The 21,823-nt window shown below is 36.3% G+C and overlaps 1 protein-coding gene across 1 annotated transcript; it reads left to right on the top strand.

Annotated features, from left to right (window-relative positions):
* The first annotated feature begins 4,613 nt into the window (after positions 1-4,613).
* Positions 4,614-21,396, top strand: LOC7469982 (phosphatidylinositol 4-kinase alpha 1). Its single transcript, XM_002306056.4, has 26 exons — positions 4,614-5,854; positions 6,339-6,680; positions 6,763-6,924; positions 7,275-7,442; positions 7,608-7,766; positions 7,866-7,993; positions 8,111-8,417; positions 9,618-9,786; positions 10,014-10,231; positions 10,683-10,841; positions 10,952-11,134; positions 11,799-12,323; positions 12,432-12,791; positions 13,038-13,252; positions 13,808-13,979; positions 14,379-14,515; positions 14,665-14,815; positions 16,933-17,199; positions 17,687-17,764; positions 17,881-17,925; positions 18,533-18,705; positions 18,998-19,193; positions 19,559-19,699; positions 20,069-20,277; positions 20,616-20,777; positions 20,880-21,396. The coding sequence occupies exons 1-26, from the start codon at positions 4,868-4,870 to the stop codon at positions 21,136-21,138; spliced, it is 6,072 nt and encodes a 2,023-aa protein (XP_002306092.2). The 5' UTR covers positions 4,614-4,867; the 3' UTR covers positions 21,139-21,396.
* Positions 21,397-21,823: the final 427 nt, after the last annotated feature.

Raw genomic sequence — 21,823 nt, 5'->3', positions numbered from 1 at the left:
TAGGTCAACTAGTTTAGGTGGTTCATGGATTTTCTTTTAATTTTTCAGCGTTTAATAATATTATCTAGCTAGGAAAGATCATTTGCCATATTGCGAAGCCTTATACCACCATACCATATATGGGTCTTGACTTTAAGATTTGTTCAACTGTTTGATTGTTGCTATATATTATGATATGGTATTAACATCAATTTACTTCATGTTCAATGAATCGATATGGTATTAACTTCACGAGCCAACGATCCTAATTCCAATTATGTCCTCTTCTTTAGATCAAAGCCTAAACCCCAACCTTAACACACAACCCTTTTTAGATTCTGATAAGCCTCTCATTGCCCTAAAAATTATTGTCCAAGTCAATGAAAAACTAACTTCATCCACCTTTCCTCAATGGCGTGCTCAGTTAAAAACCTTTTCATTAGTTATGATTTACTTGATTATTTTAATGGTGATATCCTATGTTCCTCACTTGATGGTACCTCCATTTTCAATCTGAACAAAACCTACTGGCTTTGATAGGACAAACTCATCCTCAGTGCAATCCTAGCCTCTAAATCACCCATAATCACTCCCCAAATAGCCATAACAAAAACCTCTCATTAGGTTTGGAAAAAACTCAACAACGAATATACTAGTCGTTCCAGAACTCAAGTCATACAATTAAAAAAAAAACTTACCTTAGCTGCCATGGGACAATATTGGGGCTACACATCTCAGTTTCAATCTAGTTAATCACTCTCGTATGAAACATATTCAAATTAATCTTCATTTTGTACGAGTCTTAGTTGGTCAAAATTGCATACATGTTTGTCATGTTCATACCCAAGATAAACTAGCTGATTTGCTAAACAAGCTTATATCTAGACAACATACAAAACTTCTGTGCAACAAGATTGGTCTTGTTGATGGTGTAAATTATGATGTATACTTTGTTATGATCTTGTAATTTGTAATAGTTCTATAGTGTAGATTTAGCCTAAAGAAATATATCCTAGATTTAACTTAAACAAATGATTCCTACCTAAACTAGAATTCTAAAAGTTGTGTGTGTGTCTCTATATATATGTGTGTGTGTAAGTGTGACTTCATATTAATAACATATAATGGTGAGATATTCATTGAAACTTAGCAGTATCAATTATCTTATACCTTGTTGGGTCATGACTATAACAATTATTAGGTCGTCTCCTAGATAGAAATCTATGTTTTTTTTTGTTGGACTTCAATCTTTATCCAATGACGGAGAGGAATTGCTAGACTTTTCTTTTTTCCAAAATACATCATTTTGTTATTAGCATTTTTTTCTTTTCTAAGCTCTAACTTTTTTTTTGTTATAATTAACTTCTTCAAAATATATTATATTGATGTAAAAGTGTTTACTTAAAATATAAATTTGATTAACAAGTTTTCCTGACAATATTAATTCAAGAAATAAATAAATATATTCAGGTATAAATTATCTTCTCTATAATTTGATGCATAATATTTTTATTCTTATATATATGAAAGCTGCTTGAAAAAAAAATATACCACAACCAAAGAATTTTATTTTTCTTAAAAAGGGTAAAAAGTATCTAAAGTTTGGATAATTTGTAAAATTAGCACATTTATTTTTAAAATTTGGTAGAATAACACACTTTGAATTTTTTTGGGTAAAATAGCACTTTTTTGCAAGTCGATGTTGAAAACCAGAACATTTAAATGATGTCGTATTTCACAACCGTGATATTTAAACTGATATCGTTATTAAGAACCACGATAAAATTTTAATTGATGTCCCAGTTTACAACCATGACATCAATTATATCTATGTGCTCAAGATGGTGCTGATTAGACCAAGAAGGGAATCCAGGGGATGATCGTGAGCTGACTTAAAGTACGAATCTTCAGCTAGTTTTTTGTTTTTCTTAATTTTTTCTACAAGATGCACTTCCTCTTCAATGTTTAGTACTATGATTTTCTCACCATGTGGACTCCTAGACTTTAGTATGCTTATCGAACTCTAAGATCTCAATTTTCTAAACTATTTTCTTCTTCTTCTTCTTCTTAATAAAGCAGTAGAGATCCAGTGGGAGGAATGCAAGAAAGAATAGATCATCAAGTGTGACAAAACACAACAATTATAACAATCGAATGATGTCCTGGTATTGGCGGTGGAGGTGGAATAACATGAAGGGATGGAGGATGCCATGGAGGATGACATGGATGGTTAGGTGGTGCTGCTAGAATTATGAATGGGATGGTGATGATGGTGTCATTGGATAATGTGGTGGAGGAGATTGAAGGATTATTTACATATAAGGTTTAATCGGCCTACCAATTGTATATCACAAAATATAATTAATATTGTAGTTACTGACTGTAATATCAATTAAAATTTATTATGTTTCATAATTATAGTATTAATTTAAATATCGTGATTATAAAACATAATATTATTTAAATATCACGATTCTTACATGTAAAAATATACTATTTCATTAAAAAAAAATTGTCACTGTATTAATTCTCTGTTTATTTTAATTTTATGTGTTAATTGTGAAATTCCCCCCTAAAGTTTGCTGACCCCCGAGTCAAAAAGTTTGGCCACTCGTGCAAATATAGCACGAGGAACATGATTAGTTTAAAGAGAACGATGTAGTTTCGAAAGCCAGTGTTTATGAAATGATTATCAAATTAAATTAATATAAAAAGGTGATATATTGCAACTTGTTATCATTGGTTTTTCTTGGCTGTGTCCGGGTGGGTAGTTGTCGGTTAGTGAATGCCTTCCATTTCAATACACAACGATTTTCATTCATAACCATAACCTTTCATGTTTTTTTAATTTATTAAAACTCTCCAGCACACGCAACTCCAAAACGCCAGGTTTTATTCGAGTTTGTCCGGTTATAGATCAATTCATCGGGTCAATTGAGTTTTATTGGGTTATTGTACTGGCTGGTTTTTTGACAAATCAGGACCAGTCTTGCCACCAGATCAGCCGGTTTTCGGATCGATTAGAACGATTAAAAATAAAAAAAAATTAATTTAAAAAAAATTCAAAAATATACGAGACTCCTGTGGGCCCAAACACCCCTAAATATAAATTATTTTGCTTTTTCTTTTTTCTCACAAAAAAGGTTGACATGTTGCAGTTTTCTTGTTGTTATCGTAAAAAAAAACTGGTTTTGCTTTCGTGTCTCTGTAAAGGGGAATTAACAAAAGGAAAGTTATTCAAGCCAGACGGACTGCTTGACGGGAAAAAGGAGAGGGTGGAAGTCGAAAATAGGATCCAAAGACGCCTCGCAACTATATATAAAAAAAGCCTGAAACAGAAACAGCGAGAAAAAGGAAAATCTATATTCGGACTCTACAGCTATCAAATATATTTCAGTTCCGTCCCTCGTTTATCACGATTGATTCAATATCATCCCTTCATTTAACAGTCATCTATTTTCGCACCAAACTCTTCATTATAGTCACATGCATAACATTTTCCCTCCACTTCGAGGCTTATATGCCGTTTCGAATTCAGTTCTAAATGGTGTTTCAAGAAAATTTTAAAAAAATTTATTTAAATTTTTTTTATGTTTTTAAATTATTTTAATGTGCTTATATTAAAAATAATTTTTTTAAAAATTTAAAAATATTATTTTGATATATTTCCAAACGAAAAATACTTTAAAAAACAACCGCTATAATATTCTTAAATATTTTCTTAAACTCCATAAAAATCAATAAATTCTTGTTTTGTGAGATATGCACAACATGTAAGTGTACTTGACAAATACTTGCAAACATAAGTCCATTTAATTTATAGGAAAAACAAATCATTTCAAAAATAAATTATTACATGATGTTTGGTTATTTCATCACAAATAAAGTTATTCATGTTTGGTGTAAAATAAAATTGGCTTTATTTTCTATTATTTTTTCTTATAATATAATTCATATGATTTCGTATAAATGTTTTGCCGGTGAAGTGAATTTTAGAGTCCAACCAAGGTAAAATGTAGAATGTCTTATGCAAAAGCAAGATAAAATAAAACTAGACCAAAACAATCTCCTTTGTAAAATAGTCTAAACGTTTATATCATATAACTTGCTTAAATAAATAAATTAAATATGATATAAATCTTATAAAATAATTTAGATATTTATAGTGCAAGACGTAACTTTTATATCTTAAAGATTTATATTATTTGATCAAAATCGCTTCCACAAATTTAGATTTTAATAAATGAAAAATAATTCTAAAAAAAATATTTTTGTACAAATAAACAAGGCTGAATAACCTATTTTTCCTACAATTTTAACAATAAAAATATTATATATTGATTTTTTGCATATAAAAATCAGATTTCTTAGTCGAGTTTCGGTGTCCAAAGTGGTGCATTCGTTGAATAATTTCTTATACCCTCTTTTGCATAATTAGAAGACGTAGAAAATAAACTCATTTACCACGTGCACAACAAAGCTAACATCAACTATATGAAAAGCTAATACATTTTCCATCAGAATAAACGAGGAGCAGGAATGAAAGATCTTGTAGATCGAGACTAAATGGAAACCTTTGGGATACTTAGAGGATATGAAAGTAAGTTTATCTTAAAAAAAACGGACATCCACACTCCGAGGGAGCGAAGATCAAAGAGAAAACAATGGCAGAAGCAACAATAAGAGAAACAAAACCAACAGCAGCCTTACCTCTCCATCACTTCCCTTCTCTTTCACCTATCACCCCGCCACCTTCCTCCCAATAAACCCTAAAGACAAGATCATGCCTTAAAAGCACGCGCATTCCCTCTATCTGGCATAATCACATCAAGTATGTTTCTGTAAATCATACAAAAATCAATCAATTTAATTCTCCGTTTCTCTCACAATGGAGTCGTTGATCGAGCTATGCGACCTAATTTCACAGAACCCTGCACAATTCGCTGACAAATTGACTTGGCTATGCAATCGCTGTCCTCAACCGGAGGCTCTCTTAGCCGGATCGCCTAGGGTTTCTCACTCACAGATCAATGCAATCCTTGCGATTTCTCGATTCCTCTCCAAAACCCTCGACCACACCGATAACCGTCCAAAATCACTAATCCTCACCTTCTTTCGCTCAATTCCGACCTCGTTTCACCCTTCCTTCTGGCCACAATCATTCCCCAACGACTCGATCGCGTCCTTTTTTACCGATTTCCTGGCGTACGTCTCAAAGTCGGCCGAATTGGATCCGGATTTCGCTGTCGATGTTGCCGGACTTGTTGGAGAAGTTGTCGTGGCTGCGATCGGGAACAATGCCGGTGAGAATTGGGAGAGTTCGGCGATTTCTAGGGTTTTCTTGATTGCGTTAACGAAGAATTTTGTTCCAATTTTGCCGGAGGATGGAGAGAAGTTGATTACGTGTCTTTTAGATCAGTTTAACCTGCCCGTACAGGTGCCGTCGTCACCTAGTGAGCGAATTGGGATGAATTCTGGAACATCTTCGTCACAGAGTTCGCCATTGAGCAATAATGTGAATAGTCATAATAGTAGTTACAGTGCCCATAATGAGATTTCGAGTATGGTGAATGATTTGAGTCAAATGTCAGTATCTTCGTCGAGTGCATCGACGACAGTTGTGGTGAATGGGAGTGGAGTCACGTGGAAGAGTGGATTGGAGACAATGGGGGTGGGACTTGATGGAGGTGGGGTATTGAGTAGGCAACAAGTGGCTTCATTCGAGGAAGAGAGTGTGGAGGGATTGGAGAAGCAGGAGATCGCATACAAGTTGATTGGACTTGTTTTGGATTGTGCTAGGATAGACAACAAGCTTTTGGATCAAGTTAGGTTAATTGCTAAGAAGCAGCTTCAATCTCTCTCTGCATTTTTGAAGGTAAATACTGCCGCTATCATTATCATATTATTGTTGTTTTTGTGTGTGTGGGAATGGTTCTTAAAGTGTATGAAGGTGCTTTTAGTGCATTCCACTGGAAAAATTTAATCATTGATATTTTTGGGTATTTATTGGCTGCGTTTGAAGCTAAGCATGCTTATATGATGAATTGATTTTGGATTCACTGTTACATTTTAACATAAGAGGTTTCTCTCAGGAGAAACCATGGATTGGGAACTTGTCACAGTAAAAGCTTGAAATAGGAAATCGGTTATGGGCTCTCTCTATTCATATATGCATGTATTTGGGGATATAAATGTCCGGGCTAGTTTTACTTGCGTGTATGCATGCGTGTAAGCACATGTGTGTGTGTGTGTGTGTGTGATAAATGAGTGTGCTTGTGACCTCGTACTGTTGCAGGGCATATAAATAGCAAAACTGTTGAATTTAAGGGTTGATATGGGAAAATTGGTTATGTTGGCAGATACGGAAACGGGACTGGAATGAACAGGGACAACTTTTAAAAGCAAGAGTCAGTGCAAAACTTTCTGTCTATCAAGCTGCAGCCAGGATGAAAGTTCAGAGTCTTGCATCTCTTGATGTGGATGGCAAGACATCCAAGAGGTTGGTGCTTGAGACTCTGGCATTGTTGATGGATGCTGCAGAAGCCTGTTTGTTCTCAGTGTGGCGGAAGCTGAGAGTTTGTGAAGAGCTGTTCAGCTCATTGCTTGGTGGGATTGCACAAATTGCGGTAACCAGGGGAGGTCAGCCAATGCGAGTCCTGCTTATTCGCCTTAAGCCGCTTGTGCTGGCTGCATGTGCACAGGTATTTGTTATGGATAGTTTCCAATTTTGCTTGTACAAGCATGCAACATGGTCTGTAATGTTGTTCATTCCAATTGTAACAGGCTGATACCTGGGGTGGCAGTCAGGGAGTAATGTTTGAGATTGTCATGAAGACAAGTTGTCAGATAATTGAATCTGGCTGGACAAAGGACCGGGCTCCTGTAGACACTTTCATCTCTGGTTTGGCCTCCAGCATACGTGAACGAAATGATTATGATGAACAGGTTGGTTAATATTACAAGCAACAGGCTCCAATGCATCCATAACTTTGATATACAGATCACGGACACTTTCTCTCTTGGTGTGCCTGTCTGCTTGTCCAAGTTAATTTGGGAGGGCACATCTTGTTTCTTTTTCTTAATTATTCTTATATTCACTATGAATGAGAACATCAAAATGTTCTCATCCTTTTTTTTGGGGGTGAGATTATAATGACAGTAACAGAAGTTGTTTGCTCGCTAGGATTATAACCTTTTAATCATGGAAACCTTCACGCCCTAGTTCATAGTTTCCAATTTTTTAGCGATCCCTTTTTCAAATTCATTCTCTGTTTACTAGTTGTGCTGATTTTCAGGTTGAGAAGAAGCAGGGAGTTCCTGCTGTGCAGCTTAATGTTATTCGCTTGCTTGCTGATTTGACTGTTTCCGTTAACAAGTCTGAAGTGGTAGACATGATTTTGCCACTTTTTATTGAAAGCTTGGAAGAGGGCGAAGCTTCAACTCCTGGTTTATTGCGACTTCGAGTATGGAATCTGTCTTCGGAGCAATTTATTATCTGATATAGATTTGATTTGCTTGTATCTACTCGTTCATTTTTATTGGTGGCCATTTCAATTGGTAATTTACTATTTTGCATCTTAATTTGGAGGCATGTTATCTAACTTCTTTCTCTCCTGAACTTCTTGCAGCTTCTTGATGCTGTTTCTCGAATTGCAAGTTTAGGTTTTGAGAAGTCATATCGTGAGACAGTTGTTCTTATGACAAGAAGTTACTTAAGTAAACTATCAAGTGTAGGGTCTGCTGAAAGCAAAATATTGGCAGCAGAAGCCACCACAGAACGTGTTGAGGTATGCATTGTTTATAATGATCAGTCATGTATAATGTCTTTAAGATGGTTGATGGTTTATCTTATCATACGGCGGCTCACTTGTTCCATCACATTCTAGACTCTTCCTGCAGGATTTCTTCTGATTGCTAGCAGGCTTGAAAATAAGAAATTGCGTTCAGACTATCGTCATCGATTGCTATCTCTGTGTTCAGATGTAGGCCTGGCTGCTGAATCTAAAAGTGGAAGGTAGATATCTTTATCTTTATGTGGAATCTCTTGTTTTATTTGCTTACCACACAAATTATTTTCCCTCATTGCATTGTGTTTCTGGTGTTGTTCTGCCTGGTACTCCAATTGTTGCAGGAGTGGAGCAGATTTTCTAGGACCTCTGCTTCTTGCTGTTGCTGAAATATGCTCTGATTTCAATCCCGCTGTGGATGTGGAACCATCACTCTTGAAATTGTTCCGCAACCTGTGGTTCTATGTTGCTCTTTTTGGTCTAGCACCTCCAATTCAGAAAATTCAACAACCAACAAAGTCAGTTTCAACTACACTGAACAGTGTGGGAAGCATGGGCACAATTGCTCTTCAAGCAGTGGGTGGACCATACATGTGGAATGCACAGTGGTCGTCTGCTGTTCAGCGAATTGCTCAAGGGACTCCTCCCCTAGTAAGTTGATTGCAAAAGGTTACTAAATGATTTCTTATTTACTAATAATATTTTTCCTGTTTGCTTTGAAATCGTGCCAAATGCCATCAACTTGTTTTTTCTTAGTTTAATTTTATAAGTTGCTGCAACAAATTGCTGTTCTGAAATGCATATGTTACACGCTCTACTAATCAGTTTTATTTTTTAATTTTTGCCCCTGACATGACTTTAACTGAACCTATGAAAAGTTAACACAAGATTGCATGTAAAGTAACGTTGCTAGAACATGGCTCTACATCACCCCTGGTGGAACAATTAAATAGGGAAAAAAAATACGTTATTTTTGCAATTTTATAATGGGGCCACTTACAGTGACCTCAGTTTGCAAATGAATTGATCGTTTTCTGAATAAATTGTAAATTATAGTGAAATGTATCTGAATTGGAACAACATTGTCTGATATTGGTAGATACACAACTCTAATGTCTTCTGAAAAGAATTTTAATGATTGCAATGTGTTTAAGTTCTGCTTATATTGGTTTTCCATTTATTCATATATTTATGTTTCTGTTTTTTCCTTTTTTCTTTTTTTTCTTCCTTTTTTTCTTTTCTCTCTCTCTCTCTCTCTTTTTTTTTTTTTTTTTTTTTGGGGGGGGGGGTATCAGGAGAGCCCCTGATGAATGGGTTTACTATTTGTTCAAATTAGGGAGGTTGTTAGTCTGTCAGTATTTCTCTCTTCTTTCATGCATATGTTTCTTCTTTATCACCATGCCAGCTTTAATAATAGGACTTTTGTCCTGCAGGATGACCCATGTTTAATATTAACTGTACAAGAAGATCAATTTTTTGTTTGTCTTGTAGATTGTAGTAATCTGAGACTCGTAAGAAATTGGGTTAAGATCATCATTTTGATGGTAAGGTGTTTAGTGTGTCAATTACTATATACTGGGCATTTATGGATTAAATATAAAACCGATAACTTGAAGTGGTTTCCTTTTCACTATCAAACTAGAATCTTTTTGCTATATATGCTTTTGCACTCTAAAGTATTGCCTTCCTTAATATCTTAATTGATTTTGGATTACTTAAGAAGTTCTGCCTTTTGAATTGGCCTGCTTTACATTCGTTCTTAATTATATCACTCCAACTCTAACTATTTTAGAGAGCATTTCTATGGATTTTACACTTACTTGAGTTTGACATAATTGTGTATCTCTCCAGGTTGTTAGCTCAGTAAAATGGCTTGAAGATGAATTGGAACTCAATGCCCTTCACAATCCTGGAAGTCGTCGGGCCAGTGGCAATGAGAAAGCAGCTTCAACCCAAAGATCTGCTCTTTCAGCTGCTCTAGGTGGCAGAGTTGATATTGCAGCTATGAGCACAATTTCAGGTTCTATAGATTTCTTAGCATGTTGTTGCACTTTAAAATTGTGATTCTGGTGGTGTTTAATTGTTTTCATCTTTATGCATCTTTCTTTAGTCACTTTGAAAATTTGGTTGTTTAAGGACCTTATTTGGTGGAATCTTCCTTGTTAATGTTAATGAAATATAAATTTTCAAGTCAGCTTTAATTTTGGTGTCCCAATCATGTGTGTTGTTTGCACATTGGTTTTACAGGTGTGAAGGCAACCTATCTTCTTGCTGTAGCATTTTTGGAGATAATACGCTTCAGCAGCAATGGCGGCATCCTTAATGGTGTTGCTAGTTTGAGTGCTTCTAGAAGTTCCTTCAGCTGTGTCTTTGAGTATCTAAAAACTCCAAACCTCATACCGGCTGTGTTCCAATGTTTAACAGCTATTGTTCATAGGGCGTTTGAAGCAGCAGTATTCTGGCTGGTATTTTTCAATTCATTCCATTTAAAGCCTTTCTCTGGCAATGCCCTTCCATTTGTATTTCTACTCATGCAGGGAAAGTTGATTCTTCCCTATAGTGCTTATTTCTTGCATGGAAGGTGTAAATTTTGTAATAATGCACCCGTGTATCTTCTCTGTAAAGTGCCAATTATAATCCCTATAATTCTTCCTCCCAGGACTTCACTTCAGTGAGACAACTAGTGATATCATATTTGTTCTCATACTTTGTTTAAAATGAAACAAATTTGCTACTATAGCCGTGGATGATTTTCACGTGTGACACTAAGTGACTTTTGATTTCTTGTTTCACTGAGACTGTTCTTTGTAGTAGATATAGAAATGGTACCTTTACCTTGTAATATGATTTTTGCTTACTGCTTTCTTCCCCTCTTATCACATTGTGAACATCATTAATGCTTTGATATGGTTTCAGGAAGATCGAATAACTGAAACAGGCAATGAAGCCAATGTTAGAGAATCAACTCTTTTCTCCCATGCCTGTTTTCTTATAAAAAGCATGTCTCAGAGGGAGGAACACATTCGAGATATTTCTGTAAGCTTGCTGACTCAGCTTAGAGATAAGTTTCCTCAGGTATGTTGTTCAGTAATGCTGTTTGCATTAGATTGTCTTTTTTTCCTTTTTTCCTGTGATCCACAACTTCCCTCATCTTATATGGAAGAAATGGAACTACATATATGCAGGTTTTGTGGAATTCATCTTGTTTAGACTCCCTGCTATTTTCAGTTCACAACGACTCACCTTCTACAGTTATTAATGATCCTGCTTTGATAGCGTCTATTCGTTCTTTGTACCAAAGGATTGTGAGGGAATGGATCAGCATATCACTTTCATATGCTCCATGCACTAGCCAAGGTCTGCTTCAGGTTGGTTTTACAATATTTCCACAATCAGATGAAGTTGATTTTGATTTCTTTAATTGCTATGTGAATGTCTGTGACATAGCTGTTGTGCTCGAGTTTTTTCTGATATTTCTTGCAATTTAGTCAGAATCATGCATGCTCTCTTGTATGCTTGTGTCATGCTTCATTTAAACAAGGTCTTATACTAGTCAAATGGTTATGCGGTTATGCGAAACAGAAGTTTCCCTTCTATAGTATTGACAGTTGGCAATGATCAATTATTAATCTGTTTTCTCAATGGTTATATATTTTGATGATAAACATTTGGTATCTCAATAATTATCAAAGATTTGCTTGGAGTAAAGTGTGAATTTCAGATGTAGTCACAATTTTTTTTAAGATGCACTCAGTTTGGATGGTCCCCTCCCTATTTTGGGTGACCTACTGGTTTTTTATATAAGCTGCCTATGAATTACAAGTACATCTTTCTTTGACTTACTGGAATTTTGTTTAGTTCTGCATTTCATTGTAAATCCTTTTGAATATTTTTATGGAAATTAAGCTTCTTGATGTTGGACCAGGATGATCTTGTTTATTTTATAGAGTTTCCACTTTTCATTAAAATTACTTGTGTTTATTTCGTTTTCTGATGGGTTTTTGTTCCTTTGTTTGTGGTTCCAAACACTAGGAAAAGCTTTGCAAGGCAAATACGTGGCAGAGAACGCAACATACAACTGATGTTGTTTCTCTTTTAACTGAGATACAGATTGGGAATGGTAAAAATGATTGGACTGGCATACGAACAGCTAACATTCCTGCAGTCATGGCTGCTGCAGCAGCTGCTTCAGGAGCAAACTTCAAATCGACGGAAGCTTTCAACTTGGAGGTGCTCAGTATTGGTATCGTCAGTGCAACAGTTAAGTGCAACCATACTGGAGAAATTGCAGGCATGAGAAGGTTGTATAATAGCATTGGTGGATTTCAATCTGGTGGCACACCAACAGGTTTTGGTGGTGGTCTTCAAAGGTTGATATCTGGAGCATTTTCTCAACAACCACCAGCCGAGGATGATGCATTTAATGAGATGCTACTTAATAAGTTTGTGCATCTTCTTCAGCAATTTGTCAGTATTGCAGAAAAAGGTGGGGAAGTGGACAAGTCACAGTTTCGTGATACATGTTCTCAGGCCACTGCATTTCTTCTCTCAAATCTGGTAAAATGATGCTCCCCATCTTGTCATTGATTTCCTTGCTGTTAAGCTCAACTACTTTTGGGTCTTACCTTTTCTTTTTCATCTGTTTGATTTATTCCTTGGTGCTAGGCTTCTGAGTCAAAATCAAACGTAGAAGGCTTTGCTCAACTTCTACGTCTTCTTTGCTGGTGTCCAGCGTATATTTCTACACCTGATTCGATGGAAACTGGTGTTTTCATTTGGACTTGGTTGGTTTCTGCAGCTCCGCAACTCGGTTCTCTTGTGCTTGCAGAGCTAGTGGATGCCTGGTTATGGACAATTGATACGAAACGAGGAGTTTTTGCTCATGAAGTGAAGTATTCTGGACCAGCTGCAAAACTGAGACCTCAGCTAGCCCCCGGGGAACCTGAATCGCAGCCTGAAATTGATCCTGTCGAACAAATAATGGCGCATAGAATATGGGTTGGATTCTTCATTGACCGTTTTGAGGTTAGGAATTATTTATAATTGGCAGTTACATATTCTGCTATCAGTTTTCATTCTTTTGTATTTATTGGAATGCATTCTAGGTGGGATAATGTGTTTTTTAGTGGTATTCAGTATTCACATGCAGGAGTTTGCACATTAGAGTTAGATACTAACATTAAATTTAGATATTAGTTGTATTTGTTTTGCAGCAATAAGCAAATAGTTTTCTTATTCCATTAAAATATTGTGTGGTTTGGTGTTGTACAGGTAGTTCGACACAATAGTGTTGAGCAACTCTTGCTTCTTGGCCGGTTGTTGCAGGGGACAACCAAGTCTCCCTGGAACTTTTCATGCCATCCCGCAGCTACTGGCACTTTTTTCACCATCATGCTTCTTGGTCTCAAGTTCTGTTCATGTCATTCCCAAGGCAATTTGCAGAATTTCAAAACAGGGCTTCAACTGCTGGAAGATCGTATTTATAGGTCACTTCCATTGACTACACTTCAAATTTGCTGCATATTCTCTTTATGCTTCAATGACTGTTTACTCAGCCCCCAAGTAACTGAAAGAAGAAAGTTGTATCATATATTTGAAATAATCTGCTAATAAAAAAATTAAAAAAAGGAAAAAAGAAAAAGTACTGAAAAGTGAAAAGAATGAAATAATCTGAAAATGGAATCTTTTGGTGACTGAGGATTGGGGTCTCTATGATTGTTTTATTTTTTTGTGTGCCTGTGTGTTGGTCGGGGTAGGGGATTTGGAAAACTATTGAAGTAGGTCAATGTGCTGGTTATTTTCCTGCAAAAGGAAATGTCGATGAGGATGGTATTCTCAGTTACTTTGTTAGTGGCCTTATCTGTTGCATTGCTGCTTAGCCAATATTTTTGTGGTTCTGCTAGACACCTCCAATGCCTGAGTTAACTAGGTGGCTTGGGAGCACTATTGGTTTGGTTTCAAAGTTCTTTATTGATGATGATTAAATGCTTTAAGTGTTGCGTCATTTGAGGATTGAAAATCATGTTTGGTGCATGTTTCAGGGCCTGTTTGGGTTGGTTTGCTTTTGAGCCTGAATGGTTTGATGCAAACAATGTGAATTTTGCCCATAGTGAGGCTCAATCTGTCTCCCTATTTGTTCACTATATTTCTAATGATGGTCAGTCTGATGCAAGAGGAAGGGGGCATGAGAATGGGACTTATTCGGTTGATATGGTAAGATTATTGCATTTGTTGCATGTGGAATCAATCGCCATGCATAGATCTAAGACATACTTCTTCCACATTTTAATACTTGTATAGATCCTCATCCAATTTTTTTATCACTATCCTATGGTCCTAAATGTATGTGCTTTTTTCACATCCATCTACTGAAGTGGAAGTTCCAGGCACTTCAAAAACACTTTATTCCATTTTTCAAATAATCTAGTAAACTCATGTAATCCTAAATGTAAACCATTTTGGATAACCTTTTGTGGATTTCCTAATACAGAAAGGTGGAGATACAATATATGACCTTTTTTTTGTGTGTTGGGGGCAGCTTCAATAGTTGTTTGAATCTCGGAGCTTGCCTTTGTATTGTATTAGTGGATTAATAAAAAGAAGTGATTACAGAATGATCAGTATCACCCTGTATGGGGCCAGATGGAGAACTATGCTGCAGGTAGAGAAAAACGGAGGCAGCTTCTTTTAATGCTATGCCAGAATGAAGCTGATAGGCTTGAAGTTTGGGCACAACCTACTAACTCTAAGTAAACCTTCACAATTCTATGCAATAAATTCATATTCTGTTGCCTAGTTTTTGAAGATGTTCTTATACTGACTTTCATGGAGTTTTTTTCATCATAAGGCATGCCATTAGTTTCTTAAGATCTTGACTCCTTTTGTGTTTCCATTTAAGGGAAAATACATCTTGGCCAAAAATCAGCTCAGAGAAATGGATTGAATATGCTAGGACTGCCTTCTCTGTGGATCCAAGGATTGCCTTATGCTTGGTCTCGAGGTTCCCAACAAATACTAATCTGAAAGCTGAAGTAACTCAACTAGTTCAGGTATGTATTGCCATATCTTTATTAGCAGGGGTGTAAAATTGCAAGGAACTGATGATATGAAACACCTGAATAAGAATTAACATTTGTAATTTAATTGTTGGTTAGAAGATTATATCATTTAGGAAAATCATCTTTTGAATGGTTGTTATGGAGTGTGGAAGTATAAAAGCTTATTGGGAACTAGTTAAAAATCAATTTGAACCATTGGAAAGCGGAAAGTAAGAGACTTCATGTTTAATTCTGTGCCACTAAATGATCTGCTATCATTTTCATAGACTATGAAGTGGAGATATTATATAAATACCGGAAACAAGAATATTTAAATTTTTTAAGCTGTGCTTGCAGAAGGGGATTTCTGTTCTGCTGCACTTGCTTTATTTACATTTTTGCTAAAGTGATCTTCGGTATTTTTATGGTATCTTGTTTTTAGTTTTACATTTTTCCTAATGTTCTAGTTATTGTTGAATTTCTTTCATTTTGAAGTATCATTGATGTTTTTTAGATCCTTTTTTTTTTTTTATAGCATCTTGTTTTTGTCTTGTTTGGCCATAATTTGTTTGTTCTTTCTTATTCTTTTGTTCTTTTTTCTTCTTGTTCATTTTTGGTTAGAACCTGATTCATTTTTTCCCTCCTGAATCTCTTCTATTCTTCTACTGTCCATGGGTATTTGATTTTCTTTAGGATTTTTGCCCATAAAAACATCATGATTTCCTTTGATATATAAATTTGAAGTCTAGATCCTAAAACATGACTCAAACAACAATGTTTTTTTTTTGCTTAAAGTATCCTTTAATTATCAGTGATGAGTTGAACCTTTTATCATTTAATAACCATACAAATTTAACAAACCCAAGACCAGGGGCAAGTTCAGCAATTGATAGTAGAATTAGTTTGCATCTCTTGTTTATTAGGTGCTCTAGTGTAAGGTTGATATCATCGCATTCATTTTTTTGTAGCATTTCATTGTCATGCATCCTTTTTGATACCTTGGTGTAAAAGTGTTTTGCCTCTTTGGATTGGAGCATGCTAAGCTTGTATCAGCTAAGTTGGGTTGAAATGGTCCAGTGTTGTCAAAGGCAAAAGGAGTGAAAAGGCGCCAGGCCTGTAAAATGCTCGAGGCACTAGGCGCACGCCTAAGCGCTTGCCTGAATGAACCAAGGCGATATGCTATAGATTAAAAAATATAATATGTATAATATTATATTATATAAATCTAAAATATATATCTTCCCAATTAAGATTAGATCATTAGAAAATCAAAAGGAAATATAAAATAGCTTAACATAGTCATATAAAGTTATATTTTTCACCCTTAAAACAAAATAAGATAATTTAAAGTAGTCAAATAAATTAAAAAGCAAACTTTTATATCATCATCGTTATTCATTAATCTTTAAAAACATCTTCATCCATGCTTTCTTGTTCTGTACTTGTGTTGTTGTTCTTTGACTCTGTTCAACATAAAGTGTGGTTGGTGTTTCTCTTCAAGTGTCCTTATCTCCCACATTAATGATTTTTTATTATTTTTTTACCCTAATCTTTGTTTTTTATAAAAATACCCCTAATTTGTTTCTTGTGGTAAATTAAAAAATGGACAAATAGGTCAAAACATAAATCAATTAAAAAGAAAAAAGAAAAAAAGAAAAATCCAACAGAAAAAGAAGTATTTCAACTAGGCACTCTCTTTAATGCCTAACGCCCACTCACGAGGCGCTCGCTTAGGCAATGCTTCATTGAAATTCATCGTTCAAGGCTAATAAAGGTGTTGTGGCCTTGCTGGAGCGCCTAGGCAAGCGCCTCAACACCTCTTGACACCACTGAAATGGCCTTATTTGTTGTTTTAATTTGAAGTTAAAACTCAGTGCCCCTGGCTAATTCAAAACCATTGATTTGATAAAGAGTGATGAAGAAATGTGATCTTTTATCTTTTTTTTGATAAAAAAAATTTGGCGATTATCCTTGCCTAACTCTAAATTACTCTAATAATTTTGTTTGTAAATATCATCTATAAGCAAGGATATTCTTCTTTAGTTTTGTGGAAAGTTGGAATGGGAATGATTTATGTTGCCCTTTGGTGATGCCAGCCGTCTTTAATTTTTCTGGTGTTTCCATTGCAGTCACATATTTTGGACCTCCGCTGCATACCTGAAGCATTGCCATATTTTGTCACCCCAAAGGCTGTTGATGAAGATTCAGTGCTTTTGCAACAACTGCCTCACTGGGCTGCTTGTTCAATCACACAAGCACTCGAGTTCCTGACTCCTGCATACAAGGGTCATCCACGTGTGATGGCATATGTTCTTAGAGTTTTGGAGTCTTATCCTCCAGAACGAGTGACCTTCTTTATGCCTCAGCTAGTGCAGTCTTTGCGATATGATGACGGGGTGGGTTATCTGATGAATCTTGCCATTTGGGTTTATTTTAATTTTTCAGTTCAGGCTTGATTGGGGAAGCCCTAACCTTATACTAAAAGAGGGGTTCTGGTGAGGTGGAGGATGGCATATCAAATCAATTCGAACCTGTATAGTTCTTATCGATTTATGTTGCATGAGACAAGCAAACCAAGGGAAAATTTTATTTTTATTTTTTTAAAAGGGGAAAAACTTCTTTTGTAAACATCTTTTATCCACACCGACCTTTAGCCTCTTACTCATTGTAACCTCTCATCTATACTAGTGGAATTGTGGACAATCAGGTTGATGGGGAGTTGGATCAGTAGGGTCTAGTTTGTCTATTTAACCTTATAAAGCTCCAGAATTGAGACAGGGATTACATACTAGTCCTTTCTTGAGAATGAGATTTTAATACTGCCACCGCAAATCTGCAAGCATCTTCATATTCACTGGATCTGTGCTTATATTATTTTTGCAGAGGTTAGTAGAAGGATATTTACTCAGAGCAGCTCATAGAAGTGATGTATTTGCCCATATTCTGATATGGAATTTGCAGGTGTGGAAAGATTCATAGATTTGTGTGGCTAAAATGTCTGCTAGTTACTAACATATAATAGTCTTATATTCTCTTCTCTGGGTTTCTATAAGTCGTGAGTTTCTTATGCATGGCAGGGTGAAACGTTTACATCAGAATCAAAGGAAGCTTCTTCTGGAAAGGTATATATAGGTTTTACTTTTAGTCAACCAGAACTCTTCCCTTTAGACATAATCTAAGCATTACTCTTGACACCACAGAAACTGTGAATAGTAATGGCCCCTTTATGCATGGATACTTTATATGGAAGGTTAGGCATGTGTCCCAAGTGGGATATAAGTTTATTAGTTCGCATTTTGTTCATTTGACCCAGTAGAATACAAGAGTTCCACAATATATGAAAGGGATCAGAGGAAAGGCTTGAGAGATACCACCTTACACCGCTCCCTTACTGTATGTGTGTATTTGTCATATTTGGTTTATGAGGAGCCTGGTCTTAATGGTGCAGTGTGTCAAGAGGTTTTTGGCATTAGGAAAATGTATATACATATGCTAAAACACAGTACACTACAGGTGGTTGGTGAATATTAATAGCAAGTTTTGCAATCACAACCTGCTATGTAAACAATTCCATGTCACATTGGATTACTTGAGATAAGTGTCACCTTTTGTGGATGTATGTACAATCTAGGGTGTTTTCATATCTAGGATATATGGGCTGTTCCTGAGATGCTACATGTGCATGTGCATCATGCTTAACTACTAGATTTATATATGCTTTTATTTCAGAATGTTTCCTTTCAAGCAATGTTGCCAGTTGTTCGTCAGCATATTATTGATGGTTTCACTCCCAAGGCCCTGGACTTGTTTCGAAGGGAATTTGATTTCTTTGATAAAGTTACATCTATATCTGGTGTTCTTTATCCACTTCCTAAAGAAGAACGCCGGGCTGGTATTCAGAGGTATACCCCTAATCTCTTAGGTAGCATTTGGATGCTGTCTCGAGACGTTAGAGATGAAGATAGTGGGGACATAGGGGACATGTCTCCCTTTGTTGAAAGTAAAAACCAAAATTGTTCCAGAGACCAATTTATTTTGTCTCTATCTGTGTCTTTATCCAAACAAGTTTTTGTCCCCATTGTCTCCGTCTTTTTTGTCTTGTGACAGTAATCCAAAGCTACCTTAATGCCTAAGCTCACTCTGTTTATGGCTTGTATCTTGCTGTTGATGTTGCCCTTTGGCTTGCAACAATAGGGAGTTGGAGAAAATTGAATTGGAGGGGGAAGACCTTTACCTACCAACTGCTCCTAACAAGCTTGTGAGGGGTATCCGGGTGGATAGTGGAATACCTTTACAATCTGCAGCAAAAGTTCCCATCATGGTGACATTTAATGTGGTTGATAGGTGTGGGGACCGGAATGATGTAAAACCCCAAGCTTGCATTTTCAAGGTATGATTGTGAATAGATCACTGCAACTAAAATTCTTATTGGACCCAAAAAAACTCTAGTTATAAAATCCCCTATAGAATGTACCACCAATGACACTGATATTAATAAATTCATATACATGATGAACCATATGCACATGTATTATTTATCTAAAGGGGTTTCCCATTTTCAGGCCATGTTATGTTTCTGATCACATAATTTAATGAGGCTTGCAGAAATTCTTTTGGATTTGAATGGAATAAATGGCATGGATGATAGTAAAATGCGTCTTCCTTTGTGAACTAAATTTTGTCAGTTTTATGTTTTGGTTCTCATTCAAGCTGCGTGATATTAGATGGCTTAATTGACACTTTCCATTTTTCAAGGTAGGAGATGATTGTCGACAGGATGTTCTTGCCCTTCAAGTGATAGCACTCCTTAGAGATATATTTGAAGCAGTTGGAGTTAATCTCTACTTGTTTCCTTATGATGTCCTCCCAACTGGCCCGGAGAGAGGTATAGTTGAGGTGAGTGTTTGTCTGTAGCCTTTATTTTAGCTGTGCTTGTCTGGTGCAATGTTACCTGGAAAACAACTCAATACAATATGCAGAATGAGAGCAAGAGTACAGTTTGCCATTTAGAGTGGAATGCGGTCCCAACAAGACATGTTCATATAGAGTTAGGAATGCCATTCCAGAAATGGTAATTTTGTAATTCAAGACTAATAGCCAATCTCTAAACATCAGACTTCCCAAAATATTAGTCCTCCTTCCATTCCCTTTTGATGTGGCAAGGCTCAACCTACCATCCTAAATTATCTACGCTGTTTTAAAAGAATCTTCTGTAATGTTGTATGTGTATTGCTTATATGTTACTAACCATGTTTAATCACACAGGTTGTGCCTAAAACACGAAGCAGAAGTCAGATGGGTGAAACAACAGATGGCGGTTTGTATGAGATCTTTCAACAGGATTATGGGCCCGTCGGCTCTCCTAGTTTTGAAGCTGCACGCAAGAATTTTATCATTAGCAGTGCTGGTTATGCAGTTGCCAGTCTTCTACTTCAGCCGAAGGATAGACACAATGGGAATCTTCTTTTTGACAAGTACACATCTTTTTATTCTTCTATTTTTATGGAAAGTAATTGTTGATTGTAATGGGTGGGGAGTCATGTTAGTTCATTCATGCATAAACATGCAATCCTAGTCAATATGGAAAGGAAAGGGGGGGAAGTGAAAAAAATAAACATAATTCCAAACACAAATCAACGAAGTCATTAATTTTATTTTATCTCGTCTATTCATTTATTATCTCGACTGATAGCTCATTTTACCTTGTAGTTTGAGCTAGTACAACCAGTTCTTGAAAACCTAGGATTTAATATTAGGTTTAGGATTTTGAGAGAAGATTGACAACTTAACACTGCCATTCATGTCAATGCAGCGTGGGGAGGCTTGTCCACATTGATTTTGGTTTTATCTTGGAAACATCACCTGGTGGAAACATGCGCTTTGAGAGTGCGCACTTCAAGCTGAGCCATGAGATGACTCAATTACTAGATCCCTCTGGTGTTATGAAGAGCGAAACTTGGTTGCAATTTGTAAGGTAAGATTGGTGCTTGTTTTTGGATATTCTCTCTTGTTATCTGCTTTCATGGACAAGGATTCTGAGAGGGTGACTGTTTGGTTTCCCACCATTTGTCAACAGCTTGTGTGTGAAGGGGTACCTGGCGGCCCGCCGCTACATGGATGGGATAATCAACACTGTGATGTTGATGCTTGACAGTGGATTACCTTGCTTCAGTAGGGGTGACCCAATTGGAAATCTTCGCAGGAGATTTCACCCTGAGATGAGCGAGCGTGAAGCTGCCAATTTCATGATCCGTGTGTGCACAGATGCCTACAATAAGTGGACCACTGCTGGCTATGACTTGATACAATATATTCAACAGGGCATTGAGAAGTAAATAGAAACGTAAAGAGTTAATTGTAAATGTACATGATTGCTTGTAGTTTTGTAATTGTTGTGTAGGTTTACAGCTGTGATTTTTTCAAGGGGTTTGCACTTCAGAGAGATGAGGTAAATATTGGGAAAACGGCAAAATTCTAAAAATTGAGTCCTTGTAACCTGGTGGTGGATTACTTGTGCGGTTTGTAAGAATACTGTTTGTGGATCCTATACATAATGAAATTCATGGTTCTCTCGTTGCCAGTACAAGAAACAAGCCATGAAACCCCGCACCTCTCGCTCTTGAAACAATTCCTTTCCTTTCAAGTAATCTTCAATATTTTTCTTATCCTTGCCAGCTTTGTGTTGTTGACTGTTTAATTGGCATGCTATAGAGTACGGGCAGTTTTTGCTTCCTTTTATATATATATATAATGCGGCTGGACACATGAAGAAATTGTTATACGGGGCTATCCTTTCTACATTATGAAGGAGGGGATTAGATAAACTCACCTCTATCTCTCTCATTCCAAGTATAAGCAGCTGCTTAGTTTACCCTATTCTTTACGCGCAACATCCACGGTGATCCATGACATGCAGCCCAATAAAGCCCACGTGCTTCTAGCTCATAGCACCACCTTAATCGTGTATTTTCTTTTATCTCATTTCGTTTTGATAATTGCGTTAGCAAGTCTTTCTGATTT

The sequence above is a fragment of the Populus trichocarpa genome, chromosome 4, assembly GCF_000002775.5.
Source record: "Populus trichocarpa isolate Nisqually-1 chromosome 4, P.trichocarpa_v4.1, whole genome shotgun sequence".
NCBI lineage: Eukaryota > Viridiplantae > Streptophyta > Magnoliopsida > Malpighiales > Salicaceae > Populus > Populus trichocarpa.
This window is presented reverse-complemented; position numbering and strand designations above follow the sequence as displayed.